At 34.8% G+C, this 22,988-nt stretch overlaps 1 protein-coding gene across 1 annotated transcript in view; it reads right to left on the bottom strand.

The window, feature by feature from the left end:
- LOC132552597 (synaptophysin-like) overlaps positions 1–22,988 on the bottom strand; it is a 49,802-nt gene that overhangs the window by 25,591 nt on the left and 1,223 nt on the right. Inside the window, exon 2 of the mRNA XM_060216783.1 lies at positions 21,156–21,221. Within this exon, the coding sequence (XP_060072766.1) occupies positions 21,156–21,221 (66 nt within the window). The remainder of the gene's footprint in view (positions 1–21,155; positions 21,222–22,988) is intronic.

Here is a 22,988-nt window from a genome sequence, read left to right on the forward strand (position 1 = left end):
TACCAATTTAATGATCTTAAAAGTGATAATGGTAACAATCATGATAGTATTTCCATCATACTGCCCCACCCATCACACAGCAGCTGTCCACTCCTTCAACCACAACACTTTCAATGAAAAACTGAACAGTCTATCCATTTGTGACAATATCTTGCTACGGTTTATGGCACAAAACGAGCATGAGGTTTCTGTTTAATTACCATTCCCTATAACCCTCATCATTCTGATCTTTACAGGCAGCAAATGTCTTTATAAAACCTCCAAGTGACAAAGAAAGCAGCCACGATAGTCTTCCACAACAAACAAGATCAAATGGTGTAAATGTGGTATGGAACAATTGCTGTTGGAGCCTTCCTGCCAGCGGCCTCTACTATCTCCTATAGCTCTGCATGCTGTTTAATCCGACTCAAGCTTCCATTTCAATGTGACGGGATATGACCAAATCAAAATAACTCCGAAATGCCTGTATTATGATACTCCCATTCCATCAGATTTTGTCCTAATCAATACATTTAAGTCTTACTTCCATATTGTAATATATGTGTAATGCAGTATGCTTCCAAGTGGTTCACTACTAGTCTCTGTAAAAAGTGGTGTTTGAATGACAGGGATGTCAAAACAAAAACATGGTTCAATAATATACATATAAACTTGTTGTAGGAGAAAGACCAAACTGGTTGAGTTTGTCATCAACTAAAATAGCTTTAAATTTATGTCCTAAGTAAGCATAAGTACAACTCTCTATAAGTGTCTTTATAGCAGATCTAGTTTTACAACATGAATACTTTCTGGAATCTGGTGGCCAACTGGGAGTCTCAAAAAATCTTCCATGGTAATCACAATGTGTGTCTCTCCTGTTTACACTAAAGTTAGTATCAAAGGACACCATTACAGCATCTTCTGATTATGTATTGTCTACAAGTATACCAAACAAAATGTATACCTCACTCCAACAAAGTCATTAGAGACATATAAAAAACAAAAGCTTCATCCAGAAACACAGCGAGTCTCAAGGGCTTCTTCCTAAAACAGTAAGTGCAGTGACACAGACGTAATACTTTATCTATATACAACATACATAAAGAAATGTCAGCAACACACCTGTGCTTCGTACAGGCAATAGTGGAACACTGGAGAATCTATATCCTGTAAGCTAGGTCAATACAGGCAACATTGGAACACTAGAGAATCTGTATCCTGTTAACTAGGTCAATATACACCTTGTTTTTATGTACAATTTACCGGGATCAGTCCAAAACTGAAGAATCCCTTTATCACAGGCATTAGTGAAACACTGCAGAATCCATATACCATTAACTAGGTCAATACAGACATCAGTGAAACACTGCAGAATCTATATACCATAAACTAGGTCAATACAGGCATTAGTGAAACACTGCAGAATCTATATACCATTAACTAGGTCAATACAGACATCAGTCAAACACTGCAGAATATATATACCATTAACTACATCAATACAGGCATCATTGAAACACTGCAAAATCTATATACCATTAACTAGGTCAATACAGGCATTAGTGAAACACTGCAGAATCTATATACCATTAACTAGGTCAATACAGACATCAGTGAAACACTGCAGAATCTATATACCATAAACTAGGTCAATAGAGACATCAGTGAAACACTAGAGAATCTATATACCATAAACTAGGTAAATATAGGCATCAGTGAAACACTAGAGAATCTATATAGCATTAACTAGGTCAATATAGACATCAGTGAAACACTGCAGAATCTATATACCATTAACTAGGTCAATATAGACATCAGTGAAACACTAGAGAATCTATATACCATTAACTAGGTCAATATCGACATCAGTGAAACACTGCAGAATCTATATACCATTAACTAGGTCAATATAGGCATCAGTGAAACACTGCAGAATCTATATACCATTAACTAGGTCAATACAGGCATCAGTGAAACACTGCAGAATCTATATACCATTAACTAGGTCACTACAGGCATCAGTGAAACACTAGAGAATCTATATAGCATTAACTAGGTCAATATATACATCAGTGAAACACTGCAGAATCTATATACCATTAACTAGGTCAATACAGGCATCAGTGAAACACTGCAGAATATATATACCATTGAATTGGTCAATACAGGCATCAGTGAAACACTGCAGTGTCTTTGCTGTTCACTGGGTCCTTGCCACTGTACCACTTTTTCATCTAAGTGCTCTCCCATTGTAAAGGAAACCACACCTCAAAATGACCAGCAAGTTCACAGGGCTATTCACACAAAAAAACTGTTTGTAACCAAGTGTTGGGTGTATGTTATATCATAAAATTGTATAGAGCAAAATAGTAATATACCGTTAGCATCATTGTCTACCAAAAATGGGTGGATTTTGTCATGAAGTCAAGACAGTATATTTTTTGTTTTAACATAATGCTGTGTAATTGGATTTTCTTGTCAAAACATCCATGGATAATCCCCAAACCTTCTCTTGTCTCTATCAATGTGCTGAAACTGGCCTGAGGAAGGTCTAGACAGCATTAGAATCAGGAACTTGACATTCAGCACTGGACAACTGGTAGGAAGATATTGAAGCAGGGTCTTCAAATAATTGTATAGACTCTGCTAATTTCAGGACAGTTGCCACTGAAGTATTGATTGTCAGCACAAAATTCAATGTTGAATGTTTATAAATGAAATAAAATTGTTAAGAACAATTAGAAAGATACTTTTCTTTAAAAGCAAATGTGAGGAATGAAGAGTGTTAATGAGTAAATGTTAATATAGGAATTTTTTTTTAATACTGCACATAACTCTATTTTAAGGCTGTAAACATTGTAAAAGGCTTTGTAGTTTTTTTCCATTTCTCATTAAAATGTAATCAAAATGTAGCCTCCAAATTAGAAATTTGCAGAGAAATAGCTGTTAATTTACCTGTAACACTTCAACAACACCATGCTGTTAAAGTATTAGCTTAAAAGCCTAAATTACAACAAATTGTAATCAGAAATTTGCATTATAATGTACAATTAGCACCCAGAACTAATCAATTAATTATTTAAGTAAAGATTAGAGATTCTTTGACGGAGTTGCCTGTCTCCTTTATCCGATGACAAAATTGATATCACTTTAATTGCCAAAACAGTCTTAGTATGTGTTCTTTTAACGAACAAGTCTAAAACTAGCACCAATATTTATGAGGAAGGCAACAAGTAATTAATTTGCATTACACACCGCCACAAATTGACCCTCTGTAATGTTGTGAAGCTCAGCAACAGTTACAGCTTAAGACATCAAATGTAGATGTATTTAGGGATTAATCAAACCACAGGCTGCTGGTAATGAAGGCACACAGTAACATGTCCACAAATAACTCCTGGTGACAGCCATGACACCACCGTTGTACTCTATCATCTAAACAGGCACTCTTACACAGATGGCTTGATGTCACCATTTTTCCTATTATGCTGATTTATATATTTTGTGTTATTGCTTCCTGATGTCTCTTAGCTTTTTATGACACACTTTGGTTGTTTTTCTTTGTGTTTCTTTTTCCATTTTGGTTGTCTTCTCCATGTTCCCACTTTGATTGTTTTCTCAATGTTACTGTTCCCATTTAGGTTGTCTTTTTGTCTTCTCCATGTTACTGTTCCCATTTAGGTTGTCTTTTTGTCTTCTCCTAATTACTGTTCCCATTTAGGTTGTCTTTTCCATGTTACTGTTCCCATCTAGGTTGTCTTTTCCATGTTACTGTTCCCATCTAGGTTGTCTTCTCCATATTACTGTTCCCATTTTGGTTGTGTTTTTGTCTTTTCCATGTTACTGTTCCCATCTAGGTTGTCTTCTCCATATTACTGTTCCCATTTTGGTTGTGTTTTTGTCTTCTCCATGTTACTGTTCCAATTTAGGTTGTCTTCTTCATATTACTGTTCCCATTTAGGTTGTGTTTTTGTCTTCTCCATGTTACTGTTCCCATCTAGGTTGTCTTCTCCATATTACTGTTCCCATTTAGGTTGTCTTTTTGTCTTCTCCATGTTACTGTTCCCATTTAGGTTGTCTTCTCCATATTACTGTTCCCATTTAGGTTGTCTTTTCCATGTTACTGTTCCATTTTTTGATTGTCTTTTTGTCTTCTCCATGTTACTGTTCCCATTTAGGTTGTCTTCTCCTAATTACTGTTCCCATTTTGGTTGTCTTTTCCATGTTACTGTTCCCATCTAGGTTGTCTTCTCCATATTACTGTTCCCATTTAGGTTGTCTTCTCCATGTTACTGTTCCTATTTTGGTTGTCTTTTCCATGTTACTGTTCCCATCTAGGTTGTCTTCTCCATGTTCCCACTTTGATTGATTTCTCCATGTTACTGTTCCCATTTTGGTTGTCTTTTCCATGTTACTGTTCCCATTTAGGTTGTCTTCTCCATGTTCCCACTTTGATTGATTTCTCCATGTTACTGTTCCTATTTTGGTTGTCTTTTCCATGTTACTGTTCCCATTTAGGTTGTCTTCTCCATGTTCCCACTTTGATTGATTTCTCTATGTTACTGTTCCCATTTTGGTTGTCGTATGCAGGTTAAAGTTCCCCCTCTGCTAGTTGCCATCTATATACTATTGTTCCTCCTCCTCTGGGTGTAATCTCCATGTTACTGTTCCCTCTGTGTTTGTCATCTCCATGGTACTGTTGTTGTTGTCTCCATGTTACTGTTCCCTCTGTTTGTCATCTCCATGGTACTGTTGTTGTTGTCTGCATGTAACTGTTCCCTCTCTGTTTGTCATCTCCATGGTACTGTTGTTGTCTCCATGTTACTGTTCCCTCTGTTTGTCATCTCCATGGTACTGTTGTTGTTGTCTCCATGTTACTGTTCCCTCTGTTTGTCATCTCCATGGTACTGTTGTTGTTGTCTCCATGTTACTGTTTCACCTGTTTGTCATCTCCATGGTACTGTTGTTGTTGTCTGCATGTAACTGTTCCCTCTCTGTTTGTCATCTCCATGGTACTGTTGTAGTTGTCTCCATGTTACTGTTCCCTCTGTTTGTCATCTCCATGGTACTGTTGTTGTTGTCTCCATGTTACTGTTCCCTCTGTTTGTCATCTCCATGGTACTGTTGTTGTTGTCTCCATGTTACTGTTTCTCCTCTGTTTGTCATCTCCATGGTACTGTTGTTGTTGTCTCTATGTTACTGTTCCCTCTCTGTTTGTCATCTCCATGGTACTGTTGTTGTCGCCTCCAGGCTACTGTTTCCCCTCTAGTTGTTAACTCCAATCAAGCCTCCTGTTATTGTTTGTCTTCCAAGCCAGTTGCTGTCTCTGCTAGCTAGTCTAACAAGATTATTTGAAATAAAAACACTATTTCTGGTTAATGACCATGTGTGTTTATCAAGTATGGTGACCACAGATACTTCAGTATGTCATCATAATTTTGCCAGCAAAATGAGAGTAAAGCTTCGACTTGAGATCATCAAATATCCTGTACTGTGATGATAAAAGTCATTACCACTGATGAAAAACCTACTCTTGTATAAAACATTGGGTTATATATTCCTTTTGATGTTGAGTCTGCATGATGCAGTTTCCTAGACTAAATCACTAAAATTTTCTAACTGTGAAGCAGGTTCTGTTAAACTATCGAGAACATTTCATTTCGACTTTCTTCAACAAAAACAAAAATAAACAACTTTCAAGATAATAAAAAACATTTTTCTTAAAAGTAAAATGGGAATCTATAGCATTGATTTTTTGCCTTCCTTTCCATCAATGTTTCTTTTTCATCAGTGATAAGATGAAATATGTCTTACACCAGTCTTAATATCAGATCAACAAGAGAGAGTAGTGATGGGATGAAATATGTCTTAAACCGGTCTTATTATCATATCAACAAGAGAAAGTCAGTGATAAGATAAAATATGTCTTACACCAGTCTTAATATCATATCAACAAGAGAGAGTCAGTGATAAGATAAAATATGTCTTACACCAGTCTTGATATCATATCAACAAGAGAGAGTCAGTGATAAGATGAAATATGTCTTACACCAGTCTTAATATCAGATCAACAAGAGAGAGTCAGTGATGGGATGAAATATGTCTTACACCAGTCTTAATATCAGATCAACAAGAGAGAGTAGTGATGGGATGAAATATGTCTTAAACCGGTCTTATTATCATATCAACAAGAGAAAGTCAGTGATAAGATAAAATATGTCTTACACCAGTCTTAATATCATATCAACAAGAGAGAGTCAGTGATAAGATAGAATATGTCTTACACCAGTCTTAATATCAGATCAACAAGAGAGAGTCAGTGATAAGATAAAATATGTCTTACACCAGTCTTAATATATGATCAACAAGAGAGAGTCAGTGATGGGATGAAATATGTCTTACACCAGTCTTAATATCTGATCAACAAGAGAGAGTCAGTGATGGGATGAAATATGTCTTACACCAGTCTTAATATCATATCAACAAGAGAGAGTCAGTGATGGGATGAAATATGTCTTAAACCAGTCTTAATATCTGATCAACAAGAGAGAGTCAGTGATGGGATGAAATAGGTCTTACAACAGTCTTAATATCAGATCAACAAGAGAGAGTCAGTGATGGGATGAAATAGGTCTTACACCAGTCTTAATATCTGATCAACAAGAGAGAGTCAGTGATGGGATGAAATATGTCTTACACCAGTCTTAATATCAGATCAACAAGAGAGAGTCAGTGATGGGATGAAATATGTCTTACACCTGTCTTAATATCAGATCAACAAGAGTGAGACAGATAGGATGAAATATGTCTTACACCAGTCTTAATATCAGATCAACAAGAGAGAGTCAGTGATGGGATGAAATATGTCTTACACCAGTCTTAATATCAGATCAACAAGAGAGAGTAGTGATGGGATGAAATATGTCTTAAACCGGTCTTATTATCATATCAACAAGAGAAAGTCAGTGATAAGATAAAATATGTCTTACACCAGTCTTAATATCATATCAACAAGAGAGAGTCAGTGATAAGATAGAATATGTCTTACACCAGTCTTAATATCAGATCAACAAGAGAGAGTCAGTGATAAGATAAAATATGTCTTACACCAGTCTTAATATATGATCAACAAGAGAGAGTCAGTGATGGGATGAAATATGTCTTACACCAGTCTTAATATCTGATCAACAAGAGAGAGTCAGTGATGGGATGAAATATGTCTTACACCAGTCTTAATATCATATCAACAAGAGAGAGTCAGTGATGGGATGAAATATGTCTTAAACCAGTCTTAATATCTGATCAACAAGAGAGAGTCAGTGATGGGATGAAATAGGTCTTACAACAGTCTTAATATCAGATCAACAAGAGAGAGTCAGTGATGGGATGAAATAGGTCTTACACCAGTCTTAATATCTGATCAACAAGAGAGAGTCAGTGATGGGATGAAATATGTCTTACACCAGTCTTAATATCAGATCAACAAGAGAGAGTCAGTGATGGGATGAAATATGTCTTACACCTGTCTTAATATCAGATCAACAAGAGTGAGACAGATAGGATGAAATATGTCTTACACCAGTCTTAATATCAGATCAACAAGAGAGAGTCAGTGATGGGATGAAATATGTCTTACACCAGTCTTAATATCAGATCAACAAGAGAGAGTAGTGATGGGATGAAATATGTCTTAAACCGGTCTTATTATCATATCAACAAGAGAAAGTCAGTGATAAGATAAAATATGTCTTACACCAGTCTTAATATCATATCAACAAGAGAGAGTCAGTGATAAGATAGAATATGTCTTACACCAGTCTTAATATCAGATCAACAAGAGAGAGTCAGTGATAAGATAAAATATGTCTTACACCAGTCTTAATATATGATCAACAAGAGAGAGTCAGTGATGGGATGAAATATGTCTTACACCAGTCTTAATATCTGATCAACAAGAGAGAGTCAGTGATGGGATGAAATATGTCTTACACCAGTCTTAATATCATATCAACAAGAGAGAGTCAGTGATGGGATGAAATATGTCTTAAACCAGTCTTAATATCTGATCAACAAGAGAGAGTCAGTGATGGGATGAAATAGGTCTTACACCAGTCTTAATATCAGATCAACAAGAGAGAGTCAGTGATGGGATGAAATAGGTCTTACACCAGTCTTAATATCTGATCAACAAGAGAGAGTCAGTGATGGGATGAAATATGTCTTACACCAGTCTTAATATCAGATCAACAAGAGAGAGTCAGTGATGGGATGAAATATGTCTTACACCTGTCTTAATATCAGATCAACAAGAGTGAGACAGATAGGATGAAATATGTCTTACACCAGTCTTAATATCAGATCAACAAGAGTGAGACAGAGATAGGATGAAATATGTCTTACACCTGTCTTAATATCTGATCAACAAGAGTGAGACAGAGATAAGATGAAATATGTCTTACACCTGTCTTAATATCAGATCAACAAGAGTGAGACAGAGATAGGATGAAATATGTCTTACACCTGTCTTAATATCAGATCAACAAGAGTGAGACAGAGATAGGATGAAATATGTCTTACACCAGTCTTAATATCAGATCAACAAGAGTGAGACACAGATAAGATGAAATATGTCTTACACCAGTCTTAATATCTGATCAACAAGAGAGAGTCAGTGATGGGATGAAATATGTCTTACACCTGTCTTAATATCTGATCAACAAGAGAGAGTCAGTGATGGGATGAAATATGTCTTACACCAGTCTTAATATCTGATCAACAAGAGAGAGTCAGTGATGGGATGAAATGTGTCTTAAACCAGTCTTAATATCAGATCAACAAGAGAGAGTCAGAGATAAGATGAAATATGTCTTACACCTGTCTTAATATCAGATCAACAAGAGTGAGACACAGATAAGATAAAATATGTCTTACACCTGTCTTAATATCAGATCAACAAGAGTGAGACACAGATAAGATAAAATATGTCTTACACCTGTCTTAATATCAGATCAACAAGAGTGAGACACAGATAAGATGAAATATGTCTTACACCTGTCTTAATATCTGATCAACAAGAGTGAGACAGAGATAAGATGAAATATGTCTTACACCTGTCTTAATATCTGATCAACAAGAGTGAGACAGAGATGGGATGAAATATGTCTTACACCAGTCTTAATATCTGATCAACAAGAGTGAGACAGAGATAAGATGAAATATGTCTTACACCTGTCTTAATATCTGATCAACAAGAGTGAGACAGAGATAAGATGAAATATGTCTTACACCTGTCTTAATATCAGATCAACAAGAGTGAGACACAGATAAGATGTAATATGTCTTACATAAGTCTTAATATCAGATCAACAAGAGTGAGACACAGATAAGATGAAATATGTCTTACACCAGTCTTAATATCAGATCAACAAGAGTGAGACACAGATAAGATGAAATATGTCTTACACCAGTCTTAATATCAGATCAACAAGAGAGAGTAGTGATGGGATGAAATATGTCTTACACCTGTCTTAATATCATATCAACAAGAGTGAGACAGAGATAAGATGAAATATGTCTTACACCTGTCTTAATATCAGATCAACAAGAGAGAGTCAGTGATGGGATGAAATATGTCTTACACCTGTCTTAATATCATATCAACAAGAGTGAGACACAGATAAGATGTAATATGTCTTACATAAGTCTTAATATCAGATCAACAAGAGTGAGACACAGATAAGATGAAATATGTCTTACACCTGTCTTAATATCTGATCAACAAGAGAGAGTCAGTGATGGGATGAAATATGTCTTACACCAGTCTTAATATCTGATCAACAAGAGAGAGTCAGTGATGGGATGAAATATGTCTTAAACCAGTCTTAATATCAGATCAACAAGAGAGAGTCAGTGATGGGATGAAATATGTCTTACACCAGTCTTAATATCAGATCAACAAGAGAGAGTCAGTGATGGGATGAAATATGTCTTACACCAGTCTTAATATCATATCAACAAGAGAGAGTCAGTGATGGGATGAAATATGTCTTAAACCGGTCTTAATATCAGATCAACAAGAGAGAGTAGTGATGGGATGAAATATCTCTTACACTAGCCTTAATATCAGCAAGCATTTAATGTAATATCTTGTTACATGTCCAACTGTTTTGAAATTAGCCTGTCCATTTATATTGCTGTTCTGTAAAATAACATATAATGTTAACACAACATGTCCTACATTAAGTCCACTCCCTGACTTTGAGCCTGATGCAGTATACAGATATTATACCAGTTATATCTTGACAGACATTAAGGTAATAAAATGAAATATTTATGAGAAGATACGTAGAATGCCTTATATGAAATATGTTATAATCATGAGGAAGATCCTTTATACAGTGTTTTGACAGTATTTTTGTAATTCCCAGAGCCACCTATCATACACCATTATAATGTATATATTGCCTGGTAATTTACTCAGCAATATCGCTCTCCAAGAAATCAATCTCAATCATGAAGCCACTACACATCACAAGCCTTGATAAACCTTCAAATATTATCTAATATCAGGTTTTTTAGAGTAAAATTTCCATGACAACAGAAGAAACTGCCAGCAAGACGACCAACGACATGGTAAACCTAGCAGGATAGGCAATGACACAATACAATATATTCATGATGTTGTTTCTGTAGAATTACTCTCTATTAAAATATTTGTGATTTTAAATGTGAGATATAATTCATCACATGCAAAACAACCAAACTCTTCTACAGAAGATGACTATCAACGGCCAAATTTGAAATTTTGAATATATTTTCCATCAAATCAGTGGAATTTCTGCAAAATGTGCAATTCATTAAAAAAAAAAGAAATTCAAAATCAAAACACTGCCACTGGCATTGGTATTCGATATTGAACCCAGAACAGTTTATTTTGCTACTGTAAAAACCCATTCATAAAGTGTGTAATTTTTTTAGGAAACATTGAAGGTCCAAACTGGGCAATGTATAAATTATGTGGTTATAGGATTTTTTCATTTTTCTTCTTCTCTGTTTTATAGAAAGATCAAAGATTTTGCAAGGCTGCCATAATTGATTGTTGGAATTATCTGGTACACAAAAATTTAAAATCACATGATAAAATTGTATTATTCTATCTATCAATGCAAATGTTTTAGCTCAACATAATCCAAAATGAGAACAAAGAGTTTAAAAACATGATAGTAACTAGCAAGATGGGAAATTATTGATCAGTAAAGACAATGGTTTGTGTGGAACCTTAAAAAACATGTTGATTATATATGACTATCTTTTGAAACACTGATATTTTTGACTTTCAAGAAATGACAGCATTCATTTAGTTTTTTTTTGTCACGCTAGATATCACAATGGAGAAGCACATGTCTGTTTGTGTATTGGTGGAAATTAGCATGGACATTTTAGTATGTGGAGTCCGCAGTTGATCTTATGACTACCGATTTAAAAATTATAAAAATTAGCCTCATTGGTGTTTACTGTATGTCTTACGCCTATATAATTACTTATTTGTCATAAAAAGGATAGTCTTTTTTATAATTATTTTATCAAAATTGATAAAGTGTATACAGGCTTGCCTACATTCCGTGCTCTGCAAACCAATCCCTTGCAATACAGAACTGGGGCCTGATCAGTTTGTGTTAGCTGTCATGTGCATGATGTGACAGGACTCATGGAGATCGTAAATTTAACACCTGTTTTGTGCATAATATTTTGTAACGAGGAATATATAAGCAGAAATGTTTATGTGTTATATACCCAGTCCTAAAATGACTTGTAATTGATTTTATTCCCTATAAAAACAAAATATACATGTAACAAGTAATGCTGTTCTTAAGTTATCTCTTCGCAGCTCAACCAATTTTACAAATATCAACATGAAACTCTGTATCAGGATGAATTATTATCATATTAACAATATATCTTTTGATGTCACTAACGTCTTTAAGTGTTTTCGGCAAAAGTGTCTGAAGATGCATCACAATTACCCATGACATATCTATAAAACGTACACCTGTATGCCAAGCTCTCATTCTTGCTAAAGAAAGGTATGAAACTGAAGCTTCGTATATCAATGTATTATAACCATATTTCTCGAAAACCAAAATCTGTCAATTTTGGTTTATAACATACCCCTGCCAACAGATGTCACTGATAAACCATGGAATATTTCCACCAATCAGAAAGCTAGGATTAATAGTATCAACTAGTTCCAAAGACAATGATAATAGGCTAAAAGGCTTACTGTGTTAAATTTAGCTTAAAAAGAATCTGGTTTGAGGTTGTGTATAACACAGTTCGACCTTTTTTGTTACATCGGTTTATAATCACATTTAAAATCTGCTTTGTTGATGGAAGTGTCTTTTCTTATTGACAATGCTTTGCACTTTGGAAATTTTCCTGTTAAAAATTAGGTTTAATGAACACAATCATCATAAACTCTCTGCTGACATTGGAAGGATGATACATCACCATTATACAACCTCTCTATTGAGCAGAATTTGTAAATGTTTAGAGATCTTATATGCATACAACACAAGAAAATAATGTCTCTGTCAGAAACAGCTGGTTGAAGTTTACCTAAATAAAATACTGTATTTATTCTAATAGACGCCCCGGGGGCGTGAAATTTTTCAAGGAAGGGGCGTTTAATAGAACACAAAATTTAAGACTGAGTAGGTTGTCACGTTTCATGGCTACCAATTTGAAACATTGTTTAACAAACTAACAAATTATTTGGAGCACATGTTTGAAATTGCAGTAACTCGAACATTGTTTTACAGTATGTGTTAATAACTGGATTAGCTTGAACATTGTTGTCATTTGCACTAACATAACCTGTACTCTTGTATAAAATGACACAGGTTGATCATGTCAGTTTCTGTCAAGAAATGTACGTGACCCGTTTCTCATTGCTTGTATTTTATACCACAAAATAAAAATACAGCATTAGCCAATCTGATTCTTAACATATCATCACATACCTGAAAACCATGTATATCGGGAAAATTAAAGAATTATGATACTGCCTTCAAGCTAAGGGTAATCGGTTACGCAGAAGAGAAGGGGAAACATGCTGCAGCAAAAGTGTTTTATATTGACAGAAAACGAGTGCGGGACTGGTGTCAAAACAAAGATAAATAAAAAACTCTTACAAAAACATGTAAACGTTGTAAAGGAGGTGGAAGGCATGTTCGATATGAGGATATTGATAAAAACCTGATGAAATGGTTGACTGACAGACGAGAAGCCGGTATCTGGGTGACTGGAAAAGCCTTGTGGTTTGAGACCCTACACATAAGGCAAATGGGAGTCATTCAAAGCCTCCTATGGATGGTTTACAAAGTTAAAAAAAGACAAAGCATTTCATTTAGGCGATCTATCCACGTTGCCCAACATGCAGTTTCACTGATTGACGATCGGGTTGATAGTTTTTTTTTATTTCGTATTCGGAATGCGGCAGCTACGAGAATATCCTGATATGCAAATCGCTAACATGAACGAAACCCGTGTGGTTTGACTTGCCGGGTAAATCAACACTAGCATTAAAGGTAGAGAAGGAGGTCCAAGTCTATAGTACAGGGCATGAAAAACAATAAAATTACAATGACACTAGCAGCCTATGCTGACGACACTAAAATCGCTCCACTTGTACACCTGCCAGGAGTTTGTCCCTTACCCAAAGGTGATATCCCGAGTGGTATTGTAGTTTACATGCGCGGGGCTGGACAGAAGTCGTGGTCTAACGAAGAAAGCATCAAATTTTGGTTGAAGAAAATTTGGGGTTTTAATAATACTGACAGGCGATTGCTAGTGTGGGACTCATTCTGAGGCCATTTAACAGAGGATGTGAAAAAGCTAGCGCATCAGAAATATAACATAGACATCTGTGTTATTCCTGGAAGGTTGCACATGTAAACTACAACCAGCTGATGTTTCCTGGAACAAGCCCTTCAAACTTAAGATTGGAGAGTTGTATGATGAGTGGTGTTTCAATGGCCCTATTGAGAAAACAAAAGCAGGAAACCGTAAAGCCCCATCTAAGGCTGTGCTGTTGTCAAGGGTCAAGGCAGCATGGGACAGTATTAGTCCGAGCACTATGAGAAGATCTTTCAAAAGATGATGCATTACAAATTCACTGGACGGTAGCGAGGATGACATTTTCCAGCAAGATTCTGGTGATGAGGAATTACAATGATTTAGCAAAAAGAATGTCAAAGCTGCAAATGATGTTTTGCAAAATTTGATGGGTGATGAGCACATGCCTGGTCTTCCACCAATAGAACTAAGAGAAAGTGATAATGGTGAAGGTGAAAGTGAAAGTGAAGACGGTAGCTCATACAGCAGTCACGGACATTAATAGAATATAAACTGACATGTGTTCTTGATTTTTGAATTTTGTTCTATTTTGGATTTAACTGTTTTCTTGTTCAGAAATTAATATGTACATAAATGGATATTTGGTATTTATAAAAGGTAAGTTTTGTGACCTGAGTTGTGGAAAATTACTAAGAAAATGGGTGAGGGGTATCTATTAGAGACGGGGCATCTATTAGAATAAATATGGTATGTTAATCAAGAGCATATATATCTCTACATGCTTGTCTCCTAATTGTTTTCGGCTATTTCCTTCCTGTGTGTGCTAATTAGTTGAGCTGGTCCAATTCCATCTCAATGTAGTAAAAGAATTGACAAGATGACAATATTCCCATCAGAAAACAGTTTAGTGAGAAAGGATGAGGAAATAAACTACCAATCAATCAATCAAACCCACAACATGCACCATGAAAATACCTCATTTTTCCTTCAGTCTTACTTCACCAGTAAATAAAACTGATGTTGTATCTACTGATAAACCAACAAGAGACACAATGGTTATGAACATGTCTTTAGACCAAAAGTTGAACTAAAATCCTCCTTGTTTCCTACATTAAACAAGAGTACTTTGGGGGTTAAACAATGTATGTCTGTCCCATTAATTAAAAGAATACAAATATGACACAAGGTCCACGGGGTTTAAGGGTCATCTGACTATAAAGACCTACATATGAAAGAGGCCAATAGGCTTAAAATAAATTGCTCAACTACTTTACAGCTTACAAAGAAGACATTGCTGGTTCATCAAGACATTTTCTGCAAACCTCAAATCATATTTTTCACACATGCACTACACAAATGTCATTACTCTGTACATATTGCTTGTTGAAAAAGCATGCTGCAGGCCTAACATCAAGACCCTTGGCCTTTTGGTTATTGAGAAGAAGTTGCTTACATATTTCAACACATTTGACCCCTGTGACCTTGACAGTAAATCAAGGTGAACAAACTTGCTAGCCCTTCATCCCAGCATATTACTGGACCAATATCAGCACTCTGGGGCTTTTTTGACATTGAGGGACAGATGACCTAAGAATGGCAAAACTAGTCACACTATCAAGAGGTGCTACAGTGCTACATATTTCAATTTTAAAGAGATTGCTTGAAAACTAAAAGATATCGCTGGAAAAGAATGAAATACGGAAAAGAACAAAGGGCAATAACTTTCTGAAATGTAACTAAATCAAAATGTTTTTACAAGACCACAACCTCAAATATTATGATTTTCATGCCTACCATGTCCCAAAGAAATTGGGTTAAAAGCTGATGGAGGAGATATCTGGGTAAGACAAGAGGACCATGGACCTTAACAGTCATTTGACAATCAATGAAGAGACAGATAGTCAACAAAATCTGCTGATGGTGGTCTAATAAATCTGTTGAATTCCAATTTTGAACATTCCTAGAAAGTATCAGAAACTTATAACGGTAAGTTCTGGAAAAAAACAGTTGTGCAAGGTTTTGATGAAGAAACATTGTTATACCAAAAGTCCTGTCAGAATCTATGATCACCACCCACCTGTCATCCTCGACATAAGGGAAAAACCCACGACCATACAAGTATTAGTTATGTCACTAATATTGGAAATTAGACAGCAGGATACTAAGTTTGCCCACCATATACTGGACATATAGAAAATCATCACCTACATCATACTGGAATGCTAGATAAACCACACCCATATGTTAACCGTTTAAACAGAATATGTCAACTATCAGGTAAGAATAATCATAAACCAATGATAATAATGATAATAATAAACAACTTTATTGATCGAGAATGTACAGCTCGATTTAGCCAAAGGCTAATCTCCCTCAGGGTCCTCAAGGTTAAAACAATTTGTAAGATACATAACCCCTTAAATAGAAAGATATGTCCACCATACTGCAAATAGGAATTGTCTAACCCTTCAACTCTCTCATTGAGATATGTTTACCATACCAGGAAAAGATGACATGACACCCCTTAAGCATTAGAAAGATGATATGAATGTAGCTGCTGACTGAAAATATGGTGTCTGTTTACACTGAGTATTAATTTTCTTGTCGAACCATCCACACAATTTCAATTCCAAATTCTGATTGATTTTGCCGGAGACTGGAACAAAGAAGCCCTTTAACTATTCCAACGAGAAGCCAGCACAAGGTTGGAGACAGCCTGAATAAAACAAACTTTTACATCCTCAAATTAAAGCATGTATTAGGTGTGCAGGACTGAATGCCTGATAATTACATTCCAGACCATCTAAAAGTGTATAGTCTCTCTCTCACAATATATTAAAGGTGTACAGTAGGCAAAGTGGAAGCTTCCCATCCTTAAATACAGACACAGCTGATTGGAAGACTTTTAACACAATTAAACCTGCCAACATTTAGGTAATAAATTCCCATTAGATTGATTGTTTGTAGGTATACTTACCCTCTAATTACAAAGTCTCAGTTTTAAATATTAGTTTTAGTTAGCGTTTGGATATTATTGTGATGAGCTCAGGTGGAAGATTAATTCTCCAAGTGGACTTGACAAGTTAATTTGTGCTTGTTTCTTCTAACTGTATAATATAAGTATATTGTACTTCAAAATTTATAGTCTTTTAGACCAATCATTGTGACTAGTCTCCAACAGGATTCCCAACCATTCAGACTGTATCTCTAATATCCAATTGTCTTAATCTAAATTGACCATTGGTTTAAGACAATAAAGGTGGCTTGAACTTGAGAATCTGCAACTATCAAAATGACACAAGACTTTGTTTTGAAAAAGAAGTTTAAAGATTCATAGTTTTTTTGACATTGGACCCCACCAATCTGTTCTCTGAAGGTCAGACAAACCATTTATATAAAAGTATCCTTCACCAAAGTATGCTTCAGACCAAATTGGGACAAAACTCCATCATTTCTATTGCAAGAAGAAGATTTCAAAAAAAATTAGCTTTAATGTAAAATTGAAGAAGTACTATTTCAGTGACATTTGATTTCATAAATAAATAAGCTCAATAAATCTACTTATTTTTACTTAACTGTTTGTGGGCATATAAATTTGTCGTATAGATGTACCCACAAAATCAACAAAAAATGAACCGTCTACAAAAATAAATGATTTTAAAATATTTCCCCTATTGGATGCAAGGATGACCTAATTGGGAAAGAATACTACAGAAGAAAGAATCCAAAGAATTTTCTCCGTTTGGGCCTTGTCCCTTCCACCCCAAGGGGACCACAGACCTACTGTTTCAATAAAATCAAGTTTTCGTCCTTTAGGATGCTTCAGACTAAAGTTGAAAAAAATCAGCTCAGCCGTTTAGGATATCCTGAAATGCCCTTTGGGACATATTGTGATAATGTATGCCCTAGAATTATATGAAGATATGACAACACATCTCTTGTGTAATCACCAGAGTGAGAACCTTCAACAGCTAGAATAGGTTTCCTATCCGTGACCATGCACAATCAAAGTACCTAAAAATCACCATCAACCAATCGATCCAGCTCTGAGATCAGTGACAAAATTTCCTCATATCAACTAAATTCTACCCTAACCACTTTTTGTGACAAGACACACTTATTGAACTATCATCTGTGTTCTGTACATATTAAACAAGTAATTGTGTACTAAAGGTGAGACGGAACTATGATGACCAGACTAGGACACTAATCAGAGACCCCTAAACTCTGCATACAAAGTAATAATTTGTGCTATTTATCATATTACAGCATGACTGCCACTTACTAAATCAGTTTGGACAAACTACAACATTTGATATAGATAAACCATGACTAAGGTGCTGATATGCAGGAAATAAATGTTTTCAGCATCTTTATAGCACCGTTATCACCTTTCCTTATTTACAGTATATGTAAAGGTTTTCTGAAGTGTTTGGGAGAATGTACTTAACAAAATTTAAACTGATGCACTTCAAGCTAGCCAGAACATTACTTAGAAGATCTTTAAGCTAGTCGTCAGTCACTACACAAATTTGTATTGATCTGAAATACAATAATCTTGGAAACCTTTAATGGCCAAATCATTTAAATCTATTAGGGAACTGTAAAGGTCTGCATTAAACCACCTACCTAGATATAAGATTGTGTAAAAGATTCACCACTCATCACAACACTAGCAGAAAGAATATCCCGAGCATGAAACAGAACAAGCAATATTGGCAAGTCTGAAAAATATTACAATTAACATATACATATTTTTTATGTATTTGAACAAAATTTTGGGAAAGAATGTACATCAGTGAATCATTAGGTTTATTTATCTTTTAGTCTTTGACAAAAATAAAACTTTTATTGATTACTGAACTACTTTTAATAGCATTAGGTTTGATTTTAAATACCTAAGCTTATCAGCTAGACAAGAAAACAAAAAGTAAAAACACTACAATCCCATTTTTTAATAAAACTATACTCAGAGGAAAGCGAATTCCTGATCCAATTTTGAGGAATGACTGTACTGAATAAAGAATTTTTATTCTATTACCCAGTTCTCCTTTCAAAAAAGGTTTCAACTTTCAGAAATATCTAGAACTAAAATCCAAAATCTGTATGGAGACAAAATCTATATTATTTTCAAACTATGAAAAAAAATACTTTCCATTAGCCCAATTACATGAAAACGTACCTAAATTAGTTTTTCAAGGCAATTTTTCATGGAAATCAAGTCATTTATATTAGCAACAGTATACTACATTATATTTCCCATCACCCAACTGTAAAATCTAGCCCTAATAATGTTCTCTGGAATCTGCTGGTCTAGAGGGAACAAAACTTCTATTTCTATTACAGAGCAATGAACAGAACCAGGGAACAAATCAAGCTGGATAGATTCAACTGCTCTTCAATCAATACTACAATTACCAAGTAACAGCCACTCATTACAGCTAACTAACAATGTGCCAGCAAATTACAGCATCATCCCTGTAACAGCCCTCTTTCTGAAATAGGTTACCTTATAGCTATACAACCAGCAAGCCAAGTCTGTCACTCCCAACACAGTATGTATGTCGATTCACATTCAATTTGAGCAGAACATTTTATGACTAAATAATGAAAAGAACCAAAGTAATCAGAAAGAGATCTGTCACTATAGTCTAAATCATCACATTCTCCTCACATACATACTGTATTTGACATTTTATCAATGTTATCAAAATCTTCAACCAAATCTCCTCCACTGCTTTCAGTTTTTCTGCTTTCAGTTTTTCTTTGACACAAAAATGTATATAATGCCATGCCGATTTCATTTCACGTGCTAATGTTAATGGCCGAGAGAATGTCGCATTGTGTATAATTACCATTCAAGAATTCACTTAATTGTTTATAACAACAGTTATTCTCCATAATCATTATTTCTATTTCGGTATATCATTCATATATGTGTCTACATCATTATTTCTACTTCATTCATATAGGTATAATACATGTGAAAATTATAATGTTTCAGTTTTTTCTTTATTTAATGTATATTACATATTTTAATGCTGATATAGAATATTTATACAGAAACTTCAATCACAGGGGCAAGGAAGCAGCTTACTGCTTTTTTACAATGGTTTACAATCATTCAAACCCTGAAGCAAAAAGACAGAAACAGACAATGTGTTACTATATATGTTATTTTCATGGTATCTTTTTTCACCATTTTATTCAATCTTTCAAAATAGCAGAAACAATTGAACTCCTTCATAAGAGCAACCTTAAACAATTACCAGGAATAAGCACTGTTTGTAGATAGAACTGGGAAAGAACTACAGACCAGAACTAGTAATATCAAACCCAGATTCTATCATACTCCAATCTGTCACTGTTTGTAGATAGAACTGGGAAATAACTACAGACCAGAACTAGTAATATCAAACCCAGATTCTATCATACTCCAATCTGTCACTGTTTGTAGATAGAACTGGGAAATAACTACAGACCAGAACTAGTAATATCAAACCCAGATTCTATCACACTCCAATCTGTCACTGTTAGTAGATAGAACTGAGAAATAAGGGTAAATCTTTGCTTTGAGATATCTAGTATGTGGACAATCACCACATTACTAACCTGAAATCATAAGAGTTAATTGTATACAAAACTGATAGAATTGTAACAACAGTTCACAGTTGACTTGTCAGCTTTGGAATTGCACACAACAAGATGGACACGGTATATGTAATACTACTGGGGTACATGCTCCCATTCTCCATCCCTATTTTAGCATGAAAAGGTTTAGCTAAGCTAACAGGTAGTAACGGTATATTAGAAACTATATAAAATGATATATATTCACAGATGTACATAAGTTTTAGAATATCACAAATTACATTTTTTCATAGCATTTTGTAGCATACTGGGTCTGCAAACTATAAATGGAATGGTGATTATCTAAGACTGTAGGAATTACCCCCCCTTGCAAATTCATATTGGGAGGAGGTTGGGGGGTCTTCCTTACTGAGGGGCTTGGGGAAACTCCTAACTTTCCTAATTCACTGTCCACAGGTGCATTTATTAACTCAAGTTAAACACCCGACTATTTCTTTTTTATTTGACACATTCTGTGCCTATAATGCAGATACTTCACATTTTGAACCTCTGTTCAATATTCTGTATCTTTTTGTGAAAATTCTACATGTTGTGTTGTCTTGTTAAAGGGGCAGATCACCTTGAAGTTTGACAAAAGAAATTTGTCTGCACAGTCAGTATTACTCCTTTTTCATGTATTATTTACATATAAATATATATTCAATACATCTAATTAGAAAAACTTTACTTACCCATTGCAGGATCTTGATAAAACCTCGTGGCTCCTTCAGCGCATCAGCATTGAATGATCCCATAACCTGCAATCAATTTTCAACTCTGTTGAATCACACAGCTTCGATTTCAGTCAAACTAGCAGTAAGCAAAATTCTCTTACAAGGAAGTAAAACAATGACCAAAAACAACAACAAAGTCCTCTTATAAAATGCCACTCAGTTTTCATGTTTCATAAAACTTCCTTAATTGATATTTGCTATGGATTAGTGTTGAATTTCCAGTATATATACATTTTTAATGTGCACTTATTTGAAGTGGATGTAAGTAGTTACAGAGAAGCTCTTTAAAAGGTTTTGGCCATGATTTTACATACATTGTAAGGCTATATTTCAGCCAAACATGATACAATAATGTATGTAGTCTATGTGATCCTGTGTCTCTCAGCACACAAACGACTTAACCTGGTGAATATGCATATCTTGAATGCGATATTCATTTGCCTACAATAATACACTACTAAACAGGTCATGCATATATTAAGTTCCTAAAACGTTCAAAATTGCTTTAAAGTGGAACTTACAATCATATATGGAGTTTACATAATGATGCATTATAGAAAAAAAGTGTTGCTTTTTCTTCTTTTTGATTTAGTTTATTTTGAAAGGGATATAATAAGTGGACAACGGCTATAAGCAGTTACATGAACAACCAGCTTTATCTAAAATAACTACAATTAATTGTTCATTTAACTAGATTTTCTTTTGCTGTGAGAGTATTTGATAGTAAATGTCATGAAATACATGGATTTTTACATAATGTAAATTATTGTATAGCTACATTCCACATGCAGACATACACTTATTTATTATATCACATTTCAGTCTCGCCTCTGGCCAGTCAAAGTATGTAAGTGACAAAGACATTTATACTGCAAAAAGCACAGGAATCTCAATGCTGAAAATCTCTCCAGTCATTTAGTTTATATGCTTTTATTTCTGAACTTTCATTGGAATTTGTATTGTTTTTATCAATTAGTCCTGGATATCCACATAGCTATCTTGTTAATGTTATAACTTGGCATACATACACATGTCCGAAACTGAGTACATGTCAAGACTACTTGCATAAATACCTGTCACAAAACTAGCATTTACCTCCAAAACTGGTAAGCCGAAATCATACAAAAATCTTGAACACCTGTATAATCGTATTCCATGTTATATATATATCAAAAAGTTATTTCATAACAGGAATAGTTGTTCTTTTTACCATGTTCATGTCACTTCGGAGAAGTATGTAATATCACTGATTCACAATCATTCGATGAAGATTTCCCATTGATCCGGTTTTATCTAAACAGTTTTATTTCTTAAAGTTTTTGTATGACCATATATAGAGTTTAGATATAGTTGAATCTAACACATCCAATCAAGGGCATCATGAAAAAAACAAAGTCGTATGAACAGGGTCTGCTTTCTACACTGCTGTTTAACACTGTCAATCAAAGTAATCTACCACAAGCTATCTTTTTATAGAAATATGGTTAACTGATTAGTTGTCTTATTTAGAAATATTTTCTTCGTGTTGTAATGTTAATAGAAGTTCTTGTAATACAACATGCTGAAGATTTATATGTGATGTTTTGATAATTACACTGTCACCTTCATCAGGCAAATGACCAGTGTCCAGCATACCTAGTACAGTGTACTAGCATTGACGTCTGTCATGTACTAGATGGTAAGGAATCAACCAACTTTTTCAGCTAAATTCCTTTTTTAATCAACAGGGCATTTTGTAACTCTTTAGTGGACAGATGTGATGTTTTGTCTGCATCATATTGGAAAAGGAAA

This window comes from Ylistrum balloti, unplaced genomic scaffold (genome assembly GCF_031769215.1).
Source record: "Ylistrum balloti isolate Yb309-2 unplaced genomic scaffold, AGI_CSIRO_Ybal_v1 Utg370260, whole genome shotgun sequence".
Classification (NCBI taxonomy): Eukaryota; Metazoa; Mollusca; class Bivalvia; order Pectinida; family Pectinidae; genus Ylistrum; species Ylistrum balloti.